At 42.3% G+C, this 19,648-nt stretch overlaps 1 protein-coding gene across 1 annotated transcript in view; it reads right to left on the bottom strand.

Moving 5' to 3' along the window:
• Positions 1-19,648, bottom strand: part of ADAMTS12 (ADAM metallopeptidase with thrombospondin type 1 motif 12) — a 260,943-nt gene that overhangs the window by 97,057 nt on the left and 144,238 nt on the right. The window contains exons 6-11 of the mRNA XM_039842527.1: positions 15,429-15,553; positions 11,593-11,742; positions 6,904-7,047; positions 6,183-6,327; positions 4,104-4,196; positions 2,501-2,648 (exon numbers count right to left, since the gene is read on the bottom strand). Coding sequence (XP_039698461.1) covers positions 2,501-2,648; positions 4,104-4,196; positions 6,183-6,327; positions 6,904-7,047; positions 11,593-11,742; positions 15,429-15,553 — 805 coding nt within the window. The remainder of the gene's footprint in view (positions 1-2,500; positions 2,649-4,103; positions 4,197-6,182; positions 6,328-6,903; positions 7,048-11,592; positions 11,743-15,428; positions 15,554-19,648) is intronic.

Below are 19,648 nucleotides of genomic sequence, written 5' to 3'. Positions count from 1 at the left end.
ATACTTTTTTTTTTTTTTTTATGTTGTTGACCATGAATCATCAGTCCCAGTGTATAGCTGCCTATTTTGAAACAGCCTGACCCCTTCCCATGGTCAATCAGTTGCCTGGTCATCAGCTGTATCTTTACATTTGTTTCCTCCTCTTCATTTCCATAATCACCAAACTAGTCCAACTCTTATTTCCATTCCTGTCTCCTCTCTGCCCATCCTTTTTCCTCATTCAGCCTATTGTGTGCACTATTATCTGGTGCACATAATTACCTTAATTTTTTTTTAATTACCTTAATTATTTTCACTTCTTGTTTAAAAGATTTTAATGGCACCCAATGGCCACAGAATCAAGTCGAGCCTCCTGAGTTTGGCCTTCAAGGCCCTCACGATCCTGACTTAATTCAATTTAATGACTTCGCTTCCCACACTCCCCTTCATTTGCACACTGCCCCAGTGATGTGAGCTGACATTTACTATTTGTTTTTTGTGCCTCTGGATAAATTTCTCCTCTCTTAAGTCTCTAAATGTCTACATACTACCTATGCTCTAAGGACCAAATAAATGCTATCTGCATCGTGAATTCTTCCTGGAATCCTGCCAGAAGTAATCTCTTTCTCCTCTTAAATGACACTTCATTATCCTACTGTATGTACTTCCTGTATTTAGCACTCCCGAAGTTAATTTTTTGACCCAAAGTCATATTCATTGACTCCCTGAAGGAGGTATAAGGAATTGTCCTTGATATTTGAGGTTAGGCTGGTTTTCTACTCGTAATGACAGTGACAATTTATGACTTGGAGTCTCTCCAATTCACTTCCATCCAACAAACATCACTGAGGGTATTTTATGGGCCAGGCCCTGATGGGTTCTTACTAGACAGCTGACCAACATCAAGGACACAGTCTCAAGGTCACTTGGTCATGCACGGACACGAATCTGTGACCTGAATCACAGAACTGAATATGTGCCTGCGTTTCCATTGGCATTGTTCTCAGTGAACTTAAGCAAACCAGCTACCAAGATCAGATATGGTCACTCACTTGAGGAGACTTTATGACAAAATCGTGGCCTCTGAGATGAGAGTTAGAACCATTTCCCCCTGAAGATAAATTAGAGAATCATCCTTCAGTTCCTCAACACGGATGTCCTTTTTCTGATAACCACAGGTCACTGGCCATTCTCTCAAGAAGGGCACAGACTGGTAGTAGCTGATACATAGCACTGACAAGAGGCGGCAGAGTAGATTGCCTCTCTCTAAAATGGAAATCACTTTTCTGATCACATTGAAATAAACTATAAAATAGATTTTCTGTAAAAATAAAGTATAAGAAAGTCCTGGTTTTATATTTTTGAATTTGCAGATATCTTATATTTAAACAAAAGCAAATTTTATCAAAGGGTAGGATTTTAAAATAATTTTGTCCGAATTCCTCAGATGTACATTTATATGTATGATAAATGATAAGTAATAATAATGACTATAATAACTACCATTTGCTGAAAATTTTTATAGTAGGTATTGTAGTAAACTCTTTACACTTATTAACTTATTAACCCTTAGAAGAAATTTATTATATATGTAATGGATATGTGCATATACACACATGTACATATATATATAATAATATATTTATTAATAAAAAGATCTAAGATTTGGAACTGGGACACTGAGGGAATTGCAATCACATTTATCATTTGCCTTTTAAAAAATGTGCCTCTTACTCTTCAATGCAGACTATATAAAGCTGATTAAAGAAGTTTAATACATTTTCCACTTACAGGAGGCATCATATGTATACTTTTTAAAAATTATACTTGGGAACTAGTATACCAGCAAATAATGAAATTAAGAATGTAATATAAATTTGGAAAATGAGAGAATTTAAATTTAATTCATATATAATATCTCTATACAAATTTAAAATATAAAAAAATAAGCAGTTTGATTAAAAAATTGAAAGCCCCTTGTGTAATAACTACTATGGAATCTTTAAAAGGCTAAAATGGATCATTAAGGTTTACAAAATCTTTACCTAAAACATTAAAAATAACAATCCTCAAAAATGTGCCTAGCTATATTTTCTTAGTTACCTAAGGGAAGGAAAATATTTTTATAAATTGTACATTCATAATGATTGAAAGAAAGCTACAATCTTATCAGCAAAATTGAGTCTAACTAATCTCTCACTGATAGAGGGGAGTTATCTAGAAGGATTTAATTTTATAATCTCCTAGAGGCTTTCATTTTGAATGTACTTTTAGAAGAAATTTGCTTGTTTCTCCAAGCAATGGAGTCAGCTTACTTACCAAAGCTTCAGTAAGAATCCAGTGCCAAAAAGACAAAATGAGGCAAAACGAAACAGAACCATTTTTCCCCCATGTTCTATGACTCTTTGGGTTCCCTTTGGGAGCCCACTGATTTTCCCTCAGGAGGCTCGGGGTCACTGATGTCACACTAGCCAAGTCTCCCAGAGCTCATGGAAGGACGGAAACGTTTTTGGCTGGACTTACTCGGGGTTGTTGCAGAGCCTCTCTGCACTCTGGGCTCCGGCCCCACAGGTCCTGGAGCAGTGGGACCAGGGAGACCAGCGGCCCCAGCCTCCGGGAATGCTCTCTGGTTTCTTCCCCACCGTGATGCACTTGCCAGCCATACACCACTGGAAAGGGAGGAGCAGGAGATGTCAGGAAGGTTCCCATAGCAAGCTGAGCCAAGAACCCTAAAATTCAACCCCAATTCTCCCTGAGCGAGCAGGCTTCCTACAGTCACACATCACATGGAGAAAAGAGCTCATAAAACTTCAAGAGCCTTGGGTTTCAGTCAGAGAATTTCAGGAATTGAAGAGAACTTTATGGTGCCTAGTTCCAGCCAATGCAGAAGTGTCACTCAAAGTGTGATTGGCAGATTGCATGCCACAGTGTAAATCAACACATCGCTTTTTCTCACTGAGAAAGCCTTGCTATGAAAAGCATGTCAGCTTAGTATGCTCAGTAACATAGTCGTTTAGTAACGTAATTGATGTATATTACGTTTCTGGTGCAAGCCTCTAATCTTGTTGTAGAATATAACAAACGTTTTGCAGACTGGCATTGTGATAACACTTCTTTACAGCTTCTATAGATATTTAATGTCAGCAAAAGGTAACTTTATCCTCCCAGAAAAAGTCCACTCATTGCCAAAGAACACTACTTGTTAAGAATTTTAAGTTCTTTCTAATATCGAGGAAAATTTCTGCTTTCCTGTAACTCTACCTATTGTTTCCAGTTCTGGCCTTTCAAATGACTCAAAAGAAAAATTCACACTCTCCCTTTTCAAAGCAACCCTTCAATAACTATCAGTTTAGGGGGATGAACGTACAAAAAGGAAAACAAAGGAAACTACATCTTGGTTGTCAGAAGTGGCCATGTTTCCCAGAGAACTTGGGCATGTTTTATTTGTTGTCTTCATTGCCCCAGTACTTCTGGTCACTGTGTATCTTGATCCAGTTCTATCATCTCAGTGATGGCTCAGGTCATACCCCGGCTGTATAAAGATTCCCACTAAATGCCTAAGACCTAGATCCACAACAAGCCCAATTGATTTTGTGCAGCAGTACACATTGCCCTCTTCTCAGGAAGTCTGGAGAACGTCTAACACCTCTGAGCTCTGGGGTGTCTGGCTTTCCTGCTTAGTATAGAGCGGGCAGAAGTTCAAGAAACACAGTCAGGTCAGATGATGAGAAAAAAGACTGTAGGTCTGTAAGTGGCCCCAAACTGTCATCTTTGGAAAGAAGGCCTTGGCTTGTTCTTCCCAATCTTTAAAATGGAGGGGAAAAAACTCTAAATGAAAGTTGATAAGCTCAACAGATATTATTGACCGCAAACTCCATAGAAATTCATCAGGGAAAGATGGAATGGGCATTTTGCAAGTGAAGTGTGGGATTGGGCCTCAGCCCTCTCTCCTCAGCTACTTGTTTCCAGCGAAGGCTCAAAAGATGTAGTGGGAGCGAATCCTTCCTCTGGCTGGACTGACTATGCGATCCCCATTCCCCCGGAAACACCTGCCCTCCTTCTCAGCTCTTCCCAAGACCTCACTCTATGCCCACTGCCCGTCCTCCCCCAGCCTGACGCATCACCTTCTTCTCGCCACATCGTGTTCCATCTGCAGCAGCATCCAGCTTTGATCGACAAAAGCCCTTCACCGAGCACCACAGTGTCTGGCAAACATTCTGGAAAACAAATGTGAGATTGCACTTCTTCGCATTTTCAGAACTTACACAAAAGCCATTTCTACAGTGATGGTAAAACATACACACTCACCCACATATCTACAATGATTACTGCCCACCACTCTTGTTTGCTCAGAACAGCAGCCTTCTGAGTGAACAAGAGTGATGGACAGTAATCATTCGAGAAGTCTCAGTTCAAATTTAATTTGGACTTTGCCATCATTCATAAACAGTGATCTGCAGACCATACTGGGCAATAAGAAAATGGGAGATAAAAGCCATTTCCTAAAAGTTGGGACTATAATTTCAATATGTGTGGCACAATATCGTTGCCCTTAGGTAGGGTGACTGGTGACATTAGCCATCATAAGTCAGACAGAGAAAGATAAATACCATATGATTTCGCTTATGTGCGGAATCTAAGGAATAAGAACAAACGAACTGAAAACAGACACACAAACGTAGAGGACAATCTGGTGATGGCCAGAGGGGAGGGGCATGGGGGGCTAGAAGAATGGAGTGAAGGGTTAAAAAAGTACAAATTAGTAGTTGATAGATGGTCACGGGGATGGGGAGCACGGCATGGGGAAGGCAGTCAGCAGTAATGTAATGGCTAGGTGGAGAGCCAGAGGGAAGACCGAGTAATCGTGGGGATTGTTTCATAGACTATATAAATGTCTAACCAATGTACTGTATACTTGAAACTGATAATAAAATCAAATAGAATGGTAAAAGAAAAAGGCCAATCCAAAAACTGGATAGAAGGCATCTAATTAGTTGCGCCTGGTCACCAAAGGATATGGAAACTATTCCATCTAGGAAACCTCGTCTTCTTTACTTACTATGCAAAGCAGCCAGCTTGTTTTATCTGTCAGACTCTAAGAAAGGAGACCAATCAGGGGAAAACTGCAGTCTTCTAGCAACAGGTAGATCTTAGAGATATTTAGGAGGCAGAATTGGCATAATTTGGTAACCAGTTAGAAATGAGGGGTTAGGGATTTTTGCAACAACTTTATCGTCTCTGTTCAGCTTTGCTTGTTCTAAGTACTTATTTACTCCCTCCTCGAAGTTCTTTCTATATGGCTCTTTTTGTCTTTATCTCACTGTATTGAAATTTTCCCATTTGCCTCCTCCACCAGAGCACAAACTCCTCAAGGACAGAGACTCTGTCTTATTAATTTTGGAGTGCTCATCTTTTTCCTCTTATTCAGTATGCAGCACAGAAACTGGCTTGTCCATGCCTATGTGTTAACAATGATACTTTAGCACTAAAAGGGCAAGAGTTCAGAGAATAGTCAAGATCCAGACGACACAGAAATTCCGCAAAAAGGAGCCGGGACTTTCTCCTGTGATCTCCAGTGGCGACTGTAAGAGCGCAGTAGAGCCATGCTAGACTAGTGTTTTTGAAATAACTTGAGAAACAGTGTGGGTGGGGAGAGATCAGGTAGGAGGTAATTACAATAGCAAGGAGAGATGATGAGGGACCATCAGTGGGAATGAAAAGGACATGACAGAGCCACAAACTCTTCAGGAGTTTAAATGTCAGGCCCTGCCTTCTCATTCGGATGCTGAGAACAAAGGAGGAGAACGGACTGGGGATGAACCTTTGTCCTACCTTAGGATCTGGTGATGCTCTTCAACTGGATGAGAAATTCAGGAAAGGGGGCAATTTTAGGGGTTAAGTTTTGTGCTACGGAGTTTGTAGGTTTGAATCGCTGTGATTCTTGAAAATCACTATAGAATTTTTTTCACCACCATCCAGTGGCAGAGGATTGCTGGCTCCACAGAACGCCGAGGAGGTAGGGCTACGGAATATAAATGACCTCAGTATCGATCCTTCTGCCTTACAGACACCTTGCCATGAACAGAGTTTCCATTTCGGTGGATCTTCAAATTTCCAGATATTTCCCTGGCTGTTCCTCCAGCACGCTGGAGACCTCAAGCCCTGCACATACCCACCAGAGGCGCCAAGATACCAAGACTTACTTCTACTTCCTGGCAGAAGGTGGCATTGGGGCCATACTGCAGCTGGCATTGGTGGTGAACATCATAGATCACTCCAGGGGCAATGACCTTGGACTTCAAGCCCTTCTTCTGGGGGATGTCATCGAGACAGAACCCCAATCCTCGGCTAAAAACAAGTTAATAGAAATGAGAGCAGGTGTCTACGATTTCCTTCATCTTCAGTCTTTCGTTCAACAAAAACTGCCATCCCTCTAGTTTACTCTTTGTTCTTTAAGACAACTTTATCGCTACAAGGCAGAGAATCCTCCAGGCCCACAGTGGTTGTTGCCTAAAAGGAAATACAAACCCCAGCCCACACCATCAGTTCAGGTGTGATCTAGGAAATATAAACAGCGGTAAAATTAGAAAATCATCATCTTACCCCTATTGGGGTTTCAGTGACCACTTCTGACATATCCTAGTTGTTCCTGCAGGTCCCTAAGGGCCTAACACCCACTCAACTCGTCAAAGCCACCTTGAGACAGCAGCAAGTAGGTGGACAGGGTGTTTACCTGGCTGTGGTGGGAGGGCCGAACTCACACAGATCTCAGGGTTAGAAAGCAGAAGGGACATCCACCCGTTTAGATGCCACCCTGATATCGTGACCTGTGAGAGGAAATGAGACTTCTCCAGGTCTCAGGTAAAACTCCAAGTTACTTCTAGCTTAAAGAGAGCCCAGTGAGCCTGTCCTGAGACCACTTACTCCAGGAAGCGGGTGACATACTCCTTGCTGCACTTGGACCACGTCAGCGGGGTGGGATTGTATTGGAGCTGGCGCGACATGATGTACGGGTGCCTGCCCACGGGCTCACAGTCGTTCTCCTTCCCGTCATGCTGGATGCCGAAGCTGTAGGAAGGCATAGGGCACAAGAACATTAAGAAGCGGCATGCAAAGGGGAAAAAACATTAGTTTCTCCAAGGTGAAAATATCCACAAAGAGCCACTTTTGTACAGGAGGCATCCATTTACGAAGTGGGACTTTGAAATTAGAGGGAGAATAGCTCATTTTCAACTAAGAAGCACAGAGAACATTTGAGGCATGGCTTTGCCTCAAATATGCAACCGCGGGAGCCGTGAGGCTAATTCAAAAAATTCCGTTTGGCAGAAAGCTAGGAGCTCCCAGCTTGGCTTTCTGAGTCTAGAGACAAGAGGGCAAATCTTACCTCAAGTTATGTTCTTCCTCTTGCTGTAGTAACCACAGCACAAAAGAGCACCTCCCCCTCCCCGCACCGCCCGCTTCTCCCTTTTCCTCATAATTTAAGAGAGAGCACGAAAGGGGAAGCCTATGGGAAACTTTGTTAAAGGCCACAAGCTTTGAATGGATGGATTTCTTTCTAGTATTACTACAAGAGTCTTCCAACATCTCAGACCTCAGGGAGACCTCACATTCAGTGGTTAAGAGCAGGATTCCCACAGACAGATGGTCTGGATTGGAATTCCGGCTGAGCTACTTAATGATTTGTGTTACTGAAACTTGCTCAGCTTCAATTTCCTCTTTTAGAAAATGGAGTGGTCGTCATCGTGTAGGATGAAATTTGAATGGAATAAAGTTTGAAAACCACTTAGCCAGGTGCCTGGCATATAACACAGGCTTCTTAAATTAAAAAAAACCATTTTGATTGCTGTTTTAATCACTGTCTAGCTAATTTTCCTCTGCTAGATGAGGAAGCTCACAGTTTGAGATTTGTCAGAAGTCACACAGCTAGTTAGGGACTAAACTGGGTCTTCTGCAGATCTCTGTGCTCCTATTTCGAGGCTCTCCTCTCTATCTCACTTCTGCCCCCTGACCTCCCACCATCAGGGCTGACCAAGTGAAGCAGCTCTGAAAAGCTGTAAGAGCTTACCTGTCTACCGTGGCAACAGGGTGCCTGGGAACGAAGCAAACTCAGGAATGTCTGTTTATAAGCCTAGTCCTCAGCATCACCCCAAGATGCCTTCTGAGATCTCAACAAGACTCTCTCCACTGGGGTCTGCTTATTGAATACTTATGACCTCGAGATGTTGGCTCAAATTTTTAAATGCAAACAGAGGAAATTAGGACCTTTCACTCTACTAGTGAAATTCAACCCTCTGACGTGCAAGTGCACATCCAACTTTAATAAAATCTCCTGCTCAACATCAGCAACTCTTGCAGAGAATAGTCCCAAGGGGATTTACAGGTTTTCTTGTATTTTTTAATGCATTATGATGTTATTGATTTACATTTCATATGAATACAAAACTCACAAAGGAGTCAGATTATTCATTTACAAAGCCCTTACCACTCACCACAAAGAATGTGATTCAATGAAAATTCTTTCTGGGTAGGCTTTCCCCAGGTGGTTGCAAATCCAGTCTTACTCAGCTCATGAAGTTTTCTACAAGTTCACCTGCTCCATAATTAATAAGAATCCTAAACTACAAGCATGGTTCTAAAAAGGTGCACCAATAATGGTTTTTCTAGCATTGGATATTCCAGTATAATAAGTCATATGGCTGGATCATATATACTGGGTGGTTTCAAACCTACATTCAAAATACATCAATTCTCCAAAAGCTCATTTTGTTCCATCGAAAGTTTTTCATTCGCTAAAGCGTTCTTCCCTCCAGCTTTATCAGCCCTCTGGACTCGCATCTGATAAGAGCAATCGGTGCTACCAACAAAATGTCCCTCTGGACTGGTCTACATTCTCCAGAAGGGTGGAGCACTCCCGTCACACGTGGGTCAGTGAGAAAAGAAGGACAAGGAAAGCACATGTGGCCAGAGGGATGGAAGTCTTGTTTCCAGGAAGTTACTGCCCAGCAGGTAGGGTGGCACCCGAAGAGCAGTGTGGAGCAAGGAGCTCTCTACGGTCTGAAAGAACTTACTGGGCTGCTGCATGAGCTTTACTTCATCTTTGTGCTTTAATTCTTTTTAGGTTCACTTGCCAAATTGCAGATACAAGATAGTAAGGTAATTGCCTGGGTTTCAGGGTATCACTTGGTGGGATATATCTATTCTTTGCCTTCTATCATTTGTTTTACAGAGTAGTGGAACCAGCAGAGAATGAGAACCATGAAAGTGTGAATGTCAACTTTCTAACTTATGCAGATGATAACAACTTTGTATATGCAAATGAGCGAGGCTCCATAAGTAAAATCTACAGCAATCCAGAAGGGAAGGGCAGTGGAATACTGCATGGATACTGCCTTTTAAGTATTCACCTGAATGATGATATTTTCATTACTTAAAAGGAAAGGATACAAGAACTCTACCTTCATTTCTGGTAACTCACTTAAGACCTAATAAAGCTGGTGTGAGACCGAGTTATGGCTAGCTGATATAATCCAGGGCCCTCACAAATGGATTTTTAACAAGTTTTCTCTCATAATAAAAGTGAAATTATTCACTTAGGTCACAACACGGGTTAGTTCAATTTGCTTTCTATTTTGCATCATATACAATCAGAGATAAAACAAGTTTTGAAGAAACAACAGGATATCTTTGTTATTAAATTATAATGAGTGTCTTCTTGGGATATTGGCTTATTATATATATTTTTTCTTTTGGGCTGCCACAGGCCGTTTCATTGACCTGTTCAGTGTTTCTCAGTTTGGTCCATAGCTAATTAGAACTATATAGCTAAAGAAAGAACTAAATATCTCAGAAGCATCTTTTGCTTTGAGTAAAAGTTTCTTGGGAAGCTCCTAAAGTTTTTTCTCTTTTGGCTTTGTGTCCTATTAAATAATTTTTCTATTACTCAGATGCAAGTTTACGTGTCTTCTTTCAACTTTCTCTTTCTTAGCAGTGACTCTATACTATTTTTTTTTTTTGCCACTTAAAGATAGTTGTACACGGCTCGATGCCCCTTTGTAAAAAACTTAAACTTCTCATTTTAAGATATTTCTAGATTCAGATGACAAAACTGAAGTTGTCTGACTTTGGGTACCTCATGAGAAGGCAAGGTTCTTAAGAAAAGACAGTTATGCGGGGAAAAACAGAGGGGAACAGGGAAAGAGGAAGACTAGCTATGAGGTGGAATGACCCTAGAAAGGAAGCCATAGGCATAAATCTACAGAGCTGAGCAGGGCTGCTGAGGACAGGACATTGTGGACATCACTCATTCAGTCAGTCACCAGGAGATGGAGCTGACGCAGTGGCATGTAACAACAAAGATAATAGAATAGATCACATTTAAAGACAAAGATAATAGAATATCACATTTATCTCCCAGGGCTTTTTAGTAAGGATCAAAGAAATCACAGTGCCTAAGAAACTGCCTAGTTCAATCTACTCATTTCACAGATGAACAAACAGGTGTAGAGAGGTAACAGAAATTATCTAACGTCATGATATTGGTTGATGGAAAAGCCAGAATAAACACTCACTTATCCTAACTCCCAAGATGATACTCTGGTTTTGTACATTTTGAAAAGGTCCAATATTACATGAGAAAAATGGTGAGAAAGCCCAGGCCAGAGAGGCCAGGCCTGGAATAATCCAGTCTCCAGGGTTTTTCCCAGACCCACCCCTCTTCCGGCTGTACACTCAGAACACACTCCAGTGTCCTGCTTCCTCCTCTACAGGGTGGAGATCCAGGCTGGCAGCTACGCGACAGGGAGGGGGCATAGCTGAGTCATTTATGTGGCTCCCCACTCTGAGTCTCTAATTAGTGTGATACGCTTTATTCATGGTTTGTACAGAGACCAACACATTAAGTTACACATAAGCTAAGCTCTTTCTTCCAGGCGAACTTCTGATACCTGCAGGATACAGAATCCTCCTGATCCCTTCATAAAACATGCTGAAACATGCCTTCAGTGAATTCACCTAATCAAATTCACATATTTTGTGATAACATAGACCTCCTAACTGGCATTTGCTTGATGGTCTTTCCAAGTTTATAGCAGTTTTCAACATCTTATTCATTCAGTGTTCTCATACACTTACACACACACACACATAAGAAAAAATGGGGCTAACAATAGTATCTACTTCATAAGGTTGCTGAGAGGATTCAACGACACAATGCAAAGTGTCTGGCATAAAGTTCGGGCAAAAAATGGTACGGTTTGTGACTTTTTAGTGATATTATTATTTCATAAGACAAACAGGATTGTTACTCCTGAATTAACTGAGTTAAAGCTTATCTCCTCGCTTCTGCCCACCTCATTCTAATTCAGAGAATTGCAGTGGCCTCTGATTCTGTGATACAGATGGTACATGTGGTCAGGGCAGAGAAGACACTGGAATCTTTAAAGTGTGTAATTATCCCCACTTTACAGACGAGGAAGTAGAGATTTAGGAGGGTGAGTCCCAAGCCACAGTGCAATCTGACTCCCCTGACACCCTATTTAAGGTGTTTTCCATTCCCTCGTCTGTCTGATCGCGATACGTGAACATGGCGAGATCTTGGTTTCCTTGGCCCTTTACCTGTGTCCAAGCTCGTGGGCAATGGTGAAAGCCAGAGGAAGGCCTGAGTCTTCATTGATGTTACAGCTTCGGTGAGGCTGGCACATTCCTGACAAGTGAGACAGACCCAGGGTCTCACAGGGGCGGTTGACACCAGCACAGATGTCTTTTCTGAAAGCAGAGAACAGAGATGTATAGGTGGCCAAAAAACACCTGCAGAAACCCTCCAGGAAAAGAAAAAAAATCTAGGTATGAATTCTCATTCAATATGGTCTATAAAGCATGATTAAAAATAATTTTTTAAAGTCAATATTTTGAATTAAGATTATTCTGGTTTCACCTCTTGATTACTAACTCACACTAACAACTAGCAAATGTTTTATTTTGAGTTGCTTTTGCTCCTAATCTCAGGAGGCCAAATTATATTATTTGCTCAAAAAGAGAAGGATATGGCTGAAAACTGAAGTGAATATGAACTTTTAAGTAGGGAAGGGACAACAAGCAGTAGCTGAGGTTTTTCAAATGTGAAATCCTTTTTTTCTTTCTGAACTCTGTGCTCAAAACTCATCTAAAAACTTTTTATCATTCATGAAAAAGGCAAGTGATCCCATCAACCCATCCAGAGATCAAATCAATTTTCTCTCCAGCTGCACTACCCTAACAATATTGCTTACAGGAGAGGATAAACACACACATTCACATAGAGAGCAAGCGAGCGAGCGAGAGAACGAGAGAGAGAGAGAACGAGAGAGAGAGAGAAAGGCATTTTTCCTCTTTTCACCAGGACGTTATTTCCCTACTCAAGATCTCACAAAATACTAGTGACAGCCTTTCAATACCAAAGTGTGCTCCCATATCCTGGTAGGGACTGTTTCAATCACTGACAAGGGCTTTGAAAGAGCTGTTTGTTAATGAGTCATTTGGTTTTCTTCGGTTCAAGAAGAGCTCCTTGTCAAGAGTGTCTAACACAAATGCCAACAAGGTTCTGAGTTTTAGTTAGTTGCAGATCTTCAGCTCATAGGTTTTGAGTGAGCACCATTTCTGGTGACAAATCACCTGCTTTTTTTGTGTCTGTTGGACCATGGAAAAGATCCAGACTTTGAAAACCCCTGCACATTCTCAATTCTCCAGGTAGCAATGGCTGGGACAATGGGTCAAAAGAGAGCAGCTCCCCTCTTAGAACCTGTGCAACAGACATGCATCCCGACTCACACCAACAGCGGCATTGCTGGGCAGTTCCGTGGTGCACAGCTAGGTGGCTCATACAGTCTGACCATTCTCAATAATTTCTGGGTCTGTAGGGCCGACCAAATACTTTCCAACCTTATTGCAAGATGTGCTTGTTACTATTACTATTTTATTCAAAAGTCTGTGTGGAGCTGCTGGGAAGGGATGAATGGTGCTCACTGCTAATTTGCCAACCTTCTCATTTTGACACTGTGAAGTAAGGTCTGTTAAATGACTGTTTATTGAGTGCTTACTAAGTATCTAGTGCTAAAGAGGGTAAAAGAGGGTGACAAAAGAATTCTAGGAATATGGTTTTTTCAGGTAAGGACCTTAAGCTCCCAAAAGGCCATTAGCTCTACCTCCCCCATGCACTGGAGACATCGTTAGAGAAACATGCCCTGGTATGCAGCCACTAGCCCCATTTCATGGGGTGTTCCAAGCCAAAGCCACTTTCTACAGAATGCAGCTCTATAGAGAACTCTGTTAAAGTGAATCTCAGCACAGTCCTCAGAGACCAGCTCAGTCTCACACCTCCCTCCCTTCCTGATCTTACCTATTTCTTCAGACCAGAGGTTCTCAACAGGGCGTGGTTTTACTCTCCACCCACTTTTAGGGGACATCTGGTAATGTCTGGAGACAGTTTTGGTTGTCATGACTTACAGGAAGGTGCTACTGGCATCTCATGGATAGAGGCCAGAGATGCTGTTAAATATACTATGATGTACAGGGCAGCCCCTCACAACAAAGAATTAACCCATCTAAAATGTCAGTGGGCTCAGGTTGAGAAATCCTGCTTCAGAAATTACAATACTCTCCACTGTCTAGGAGCTGGTGAGGTTCATCATACAGTGAAACCAGACCCATGTTCTAGGAAGAAAAAAATCGTAACAAGAAAAAAAGGAGAGTGAATCCCTTCTACTCTTATTGGGTAATAGTTAAGAGCATGGCTACTGGCGTCAAACCACCTGGATTTAAGTCCCACCTTTACCTGGTAATGGCAGTGAGATTTGAGGCAAGTGACATAACCAAGCCTCAGGTTCCCCATCTGTAAAATAGGGATGATTGATAGTAGTCAACTACCCGTGTTCCTGTGGGATTAAATGGAATGATGATTGTTTTAGCAGATGCAGCACAGTGCTTAGCCCATGTCAAACACTGCACAAATGCCAGCTATCATGAGCTCATTCATTTCTTCATACGAGAATGAAAGAACTCTTTCTGCTTTCAGGGATAGAAAAGAGACAGAGCCGAGTCACAGCTTCCAGGAGGCCAATGCTGGTCCTGGAACCCAGGGTTCTTGCCTGTAGAAATGTCCTGCCTGGACTCCAGCTTCTCCTGGGTTCTGCTCAGGCCCACAGTGTTCCCTGGCTGCCTGCTGGCTGCCTGCGGGCCCCCCCAGAGCTCCCGGGCTTACCTTCCATAGACGTACTAACCTATTTCCCAGGGGAACCACTGATCAATCCAAGGTGCCATAGGTCCTAATGAATCTAAGGTAGCAGGTTTATGCCACGGACTTCTTTTGGAACATGTCTGCATTCAACCAAAGTTTTGATACTTTCACTCAAAAAAGTGATGCTCATGGTTGAAGATTTTGGTCAGGGTAAGGCAGATATGTGGCTCGGATATGGGCTGATTATCATCCCTTATAAGCATCTATGCACGGGATAATCCTGTCCAAGGGAGAGATGACAGGCCAACATGTTCGGGGGCAGCTGTCCTCTGCAGGGACAATGGACACACCCAGGGCCTTCCAGTGTGTGAGGTTCTCTGTGGCCGAAGGGCCAGGCCAAGGGGCCTCTTCTGTTGTACATCCCTGGGTTTCTGGATGTCCCTGAATCGTCACGGGAGTGCCCATGAGAATTTACTTTTCCCCATGAATGTAAGACCTTCATTTGCTTAGATTTAAACAGCGTCTGGTATGCAGTAGGTGCTCAATAAATATTTCTAGAATCAGTGAGCAAACATAGCCTTGCAAGAGCCTGGGTTTCAGATAAGTTCGCTAGCTTTTCACAGCTGAGTCCTAGGAGTTTAGATGATTCTTATCAGCACCATGAGGTTTTTCTGTGGTTAGAACAAAATGGTATCTTCATGAGGGTAAAAGAAGTAAGACAGGTGTAAGCACACCACTCTGCCTGCTCAGGGGAGGACCTGCTCCCCGTATTCTGTCCTCAGCATCAGTCAGAGATGGGTTACAAGGAGGACTGATATCTGTAGAAATGATTGCATGTTTCTAAACTGGAGGAAATTTAAAAAATAAAATAAAATAAAGGGTCAGAAATCCCGTGGTTAAAAGTATCCAGAGTCTTTAATGAGGATCTGCAAACATGCTTCCTGTTTATAAAGCTGCGTGGAGAAGCCGGCCTTAGAGATGACATCATCACTGGGATAGGAAAGAGGCCTGCATTTCGTCAGCAGATGCAGTTTATTGGGGCAAACTTTTGCCCCAAGTTTGCTAACTGGCCCTTTACTGGTTTGGAGGTCAGGAATTGTCCAGATTGTAGAAACTACCTTTAAAAATGACCAAGAGCAGCACGGAGTAGATATCCATGAGTCTGAATACCTGGCAACCCTTCCACCTGCCAGCCCTCCCTGCCTTGCAGCCCCTGGCTTCCCCATAGTCTCTGGGGTACCTGGTGAGAAGGACGGCCACATCATGATGGGCAGGGTTGAGGTCACTCTTGGGATTGATGCTCTTCTGCCACTTACAGAAGCTGGACAGTGTCTTCTCTGCATGGTGAACTATTTTCAATCCTTGCTGGAGACAGAAGAGGAAGAGATTGGCGTGCGTGAGTTTACTGTGGTCAGGGCTCATCACATTAGTCCCCAGAAGCAGCTAAGTTGATGAGCCCTGGGCAGGTGCTGCAGACATCTGGGGGAATTTGGCAGAGGCCGACTTAGTCCTCCAGGCTAACCCCTGCTCTAAATACTATTACTCTCATGACTTCCACTAAAAGAACCTGAAAAGAACTACAGGATAAAAATGACCACTGGGACAAGTAGCCCTTGAAGAAAAATTAAATATATAGTAGCAAAGGCCAGCAGCTGTTTGAAGTTCTACTTCCAGTGGCTCTCTGATCCTGAGCCAATACAATTCCAAAGAGGCATTTTTATTTCTAATGCAAAATCGATGTTTTTTTTTTAACAAAAAAAGCTTCTTTCTTTCATAAGGTATCCCGCAAGACTGGGGTTGCACTGCATATTTCCTTGGTTTCCATCTTGGTTTGACATGTATCAAACCAATGGCAGAGAGTTAGGATCATTAGAACCTGATAGGGTCACTGGTCGTCTGATAACAATTAGGACACAATTTGGATGGATCTCAAGGGAATTCCGTTGAACGAAAAAAATCCAGTCTCAAGAGGTTGTAAGCTGTATGATTCCATTTATATAACATTCTCGAAACGACAAAATTACAGAGATTAGTGGTTTCCAGGGAAAAGGTCGGTAGGCAGAAGGCATGTATAAACGGGAAGCATCCACTCTCCCTCATTGCTGAACCAAATTCAGTGTCAGCAAGGACACATAACCATCATCAAGAGAAAAATAGTCATTTTCCAGATGTTGCAGCATGAACTCTGCCTCCAGCTTTCCCACCATTAGGAAGAGCCCATTTCCCCGAAGGCCCTTAGGAACTACACACCCAGTCCTCTCGTTTAAACAGTGAGGAAATCCAGGACGGAGAGGAGTGGACCTTAACCAAGCCACACAGCAGGTTTTGGCAGAGCAGGGCTTAGCTCTCAGGTGTGCAGCGACTAGTCCAGGACTAGTGGTTTACAAACTATTGAAGACTTTGCTAAACTTTTTTTTGTTTTGCTTTGAATAACTGGGAAGATTGAGCAATTCACCAATGCATGATTATAGCTTAATTCTACTCCCCCACCTTGCAATCCCACCCCCGGTGAGGGGAAAAACACATGCAGAGACCCTCTACTTCCAAGATCCCCAACTCTCTGTCCTCCGCTTACTCTCTGACCACTTCTCAGTCCCTTCCACAAGCTCTTCTTCTATCCTTCTCTGGCTCATTGTTTAGTTCGTTTTCAATCAGTCCTATTTGGAGAAATAACCTATATGCTGTTGACTCCCAAATCTATATCTCATTCCCAACCTCTCCTAGTATTCAAACTCAGGTATCCCAATCTTCTGGTGGACACCTCCTTCTGAATGGCATCACAGGTACCCCCAATTCAACATCCCTGAAATCCTTTTTCCCCACGTTAACCTGCTGTTCTTCCTGTATCCTCTGACTTAGTTACAGGAACCACCCTCAACCCAGGTGCCCAATCTAGAATCACCAGCATCACTCTATTGGCCTCCTCTCCCCCTATATTCTGCATCCCAATCTGTCACCATATGCTGCTAATTTTATCTCTTCTTCATCTTTACTCTCAACTGCCCTAGCTCAAACCCACAGCATTTTATGCTTGTAGCATCTCTCGTTCTCTTTCCTTCTTCGTTGCTCTCTTTGCTGTTGCCAGGTCAATCTAGTCGAAACCAAAGTCTGCCCATATCATGACCCATGGCTCAAAGCCCTTCAAAGTCTAGCTTCCAGAAAGCTCTCCCTTCATTTGCAACCTCATAGTTTGTGCTTTAGCAACATTCAAACTGCTTATAGTACCACTCCCCCGACCACAAATTTCCATACACTATGCTATTTTTTTACCTTGCTTTCTTCAAGCTGCTCTTTCTACCCAGAATGTCTTTTTCTTATCTCTTCTTGCCTCTAACGTATTCAACATTCACTCTTTAAGATTTGATTTGGGCATTTTCAAGAAGCCTTCTTTGCCCCCAGTCTAAATTAGAAAATGATCAAATTGTGTGCCTATCTTCCTCCTTATCTTCTCCAGAACAAGGACTGAGGTTTATTTCTCTCCTTATCTCAGGCACTGCACATAGCCTGGTACACAGCAGGTATCCTGACAAAATTGACGACTCACACCACCCCATCAAGGAATGGAGACAAGGTGAAGAATGTATCTACTGACCCAGACAAAAGTGAAGATTATGCGAGTGAGAGGTTTTGCGGTGAGTCAGTAAAAAGGCAAGATCTTCTGGTGATTAGGGAAGAGTAGAAGCTTGACGATAAAGCAGAAAAGTCTGTAATAATAATTCTGGTGCCTGTAACAAGAACTGTTAGGAGGCGATTCGACATGGGTCTCTCATGTGTCTTCATATCATCTGAGCAAAGGCATTGATAGCTTTTGTATTTTTTCAAGGATGTTGCATAACAAACAACCTTAAAAGATAATCTCCCTCCAGGGAAGAGGGTAGATTTATTTGCTATCTAGAATAAGAAAGATAACAACGGCTCCTTTGGGGGCAAAAGTTGGACAAGTTTGCTTACAACTCTCATGAAAGGGTTTGGGTTTTCTTATCTTGGGCTCCTCAGTTGTGATAAAACCCTTCAAAGTGTGCACAGCACCCACCTGGGCTGCCTGCATCACCCATGTGGGACTTACGGAACAAGAGGGACAGATGCAAACATGAGGCTCATGCCATATGTTGCTCTTTGAGTAATACCATCCACTGTCTCTGATCCAAGAGTCTCACCTCTTCAACCAGCAACACATCCATGCAAGTGTAGCAGGATAACTTGTTAGCTTATAAGGAGAGTAATATCTAAGACCCTTCATAGTTTCTAACAGGGATTAGAAAGAGACTGGAGAACAGGTGATCAAGCAGAAAGTAGTGAGAACTATGCCGAGGTCTGACCATCTAAATACGAGTGGGGTCTGCATGGTTGTTAAGATTTTTCTAGCAGCTGGATTATTGGGGAGGAAGTAAAGAAGGCAAAGACACTGAAAAATAAATAAATGTCAACAGAAGGGATTCTTCTTACACTTCAACATTCTTACAAGAGCAATTCTGGAATAACCTGTGGTACAGTCATTGAAGAGAAAAAGAAACGTTAGTGTCCAAAATCTAACCTCAAAATCTTGCTTGCTTTTCTCTTTCTTGCTTTTGTCGGTTCCTCTTATAAACAAAGCAAGTGCACAAACAGCTGAGTTGCTGATCACTTGCAGCTGGGTTCCCTGCCCCTGTGTAGAATTTTCCTCTACAATATGTGGCATTAGCACAAGTTCACTGACGGGGTCTTCAGGAGACTTTACTGTTTTCCTACTAAATGTCATGACTCTTCCAGGAGGTTCAAATTGAGCATGATTTTTTTCAGCCTCCTCAGTCTCTTAATCTCCAAATCTCATAGGAGGTAAGCCCAAGAAACACTCATTCAGCTTCTTGAATGCATTCGATCATAGGAGCCTTGGAAAGAGTAATTAGCTAGGCCTCCCTACCACGGAGCCCTAAGCACACACAAGACGAAAAGAACTTCGAGAGACTGTGCTGGCTCACACTGACCATGGCGAGGCCTGTGCCAAACAATTTCCATAACTCTCCCTCATAATTATTGGAGATTGTCAAAACAAGCCCCTATCCACACTATTTTTTTTCCTCTTGACTTTGTAAAGAAAAATAAATTTCTTGTTTTGTCCTTTCATCACTTTTTTCTCATCTCATTTTTCCAAGCAAGTCCAATTTACTTACCACTTTCCCTTTCCTATTCATTTGAATAGGTGACCTTATAGGACAGGCAGATGACCTAGAGGAAATCAACAATATCTCAGAGAAATAGGCGGGAATGGGAGATAGAAAAAGATTTTGCAAGAACATGGCTTTTATTACAAGTTGTTTTGTCTCCTTTTAAGTTCTCTCTATAATGAAAAAAAAATCTGGTATTGATTTCTTTGAGAATTCCTGGTAGTGGCTCTTGATTTAATGTGTAGTTGGACCATGCTTTGCTAGCCGAGCTTAAGTTCTTAGAAGAAAGAGAATGGACAGAAAAGAGAAAAGCAGC

Source organism: Pteropus medius, unplaced genomic scaffold, assembly GCF_902729225.1.
Source record: "Pteropus medius unplaced genomic scaffold, Ma_sr-lr_union100, whole genome shotgun sequence".
In the NCBI taxonomy this organism is placed as follows: domain Eukaryota; kingdom Metazoa; phylum Chordata; class Mammalia; order Chiroptera; family Pteropodidae; genus Pteropus; species Pteropus medius.
The sequence above is the reverse complement of the archived record's forward strand: the minus strand, read 5'-3'. Positions and strand labels throughout refer to the sequence as shown.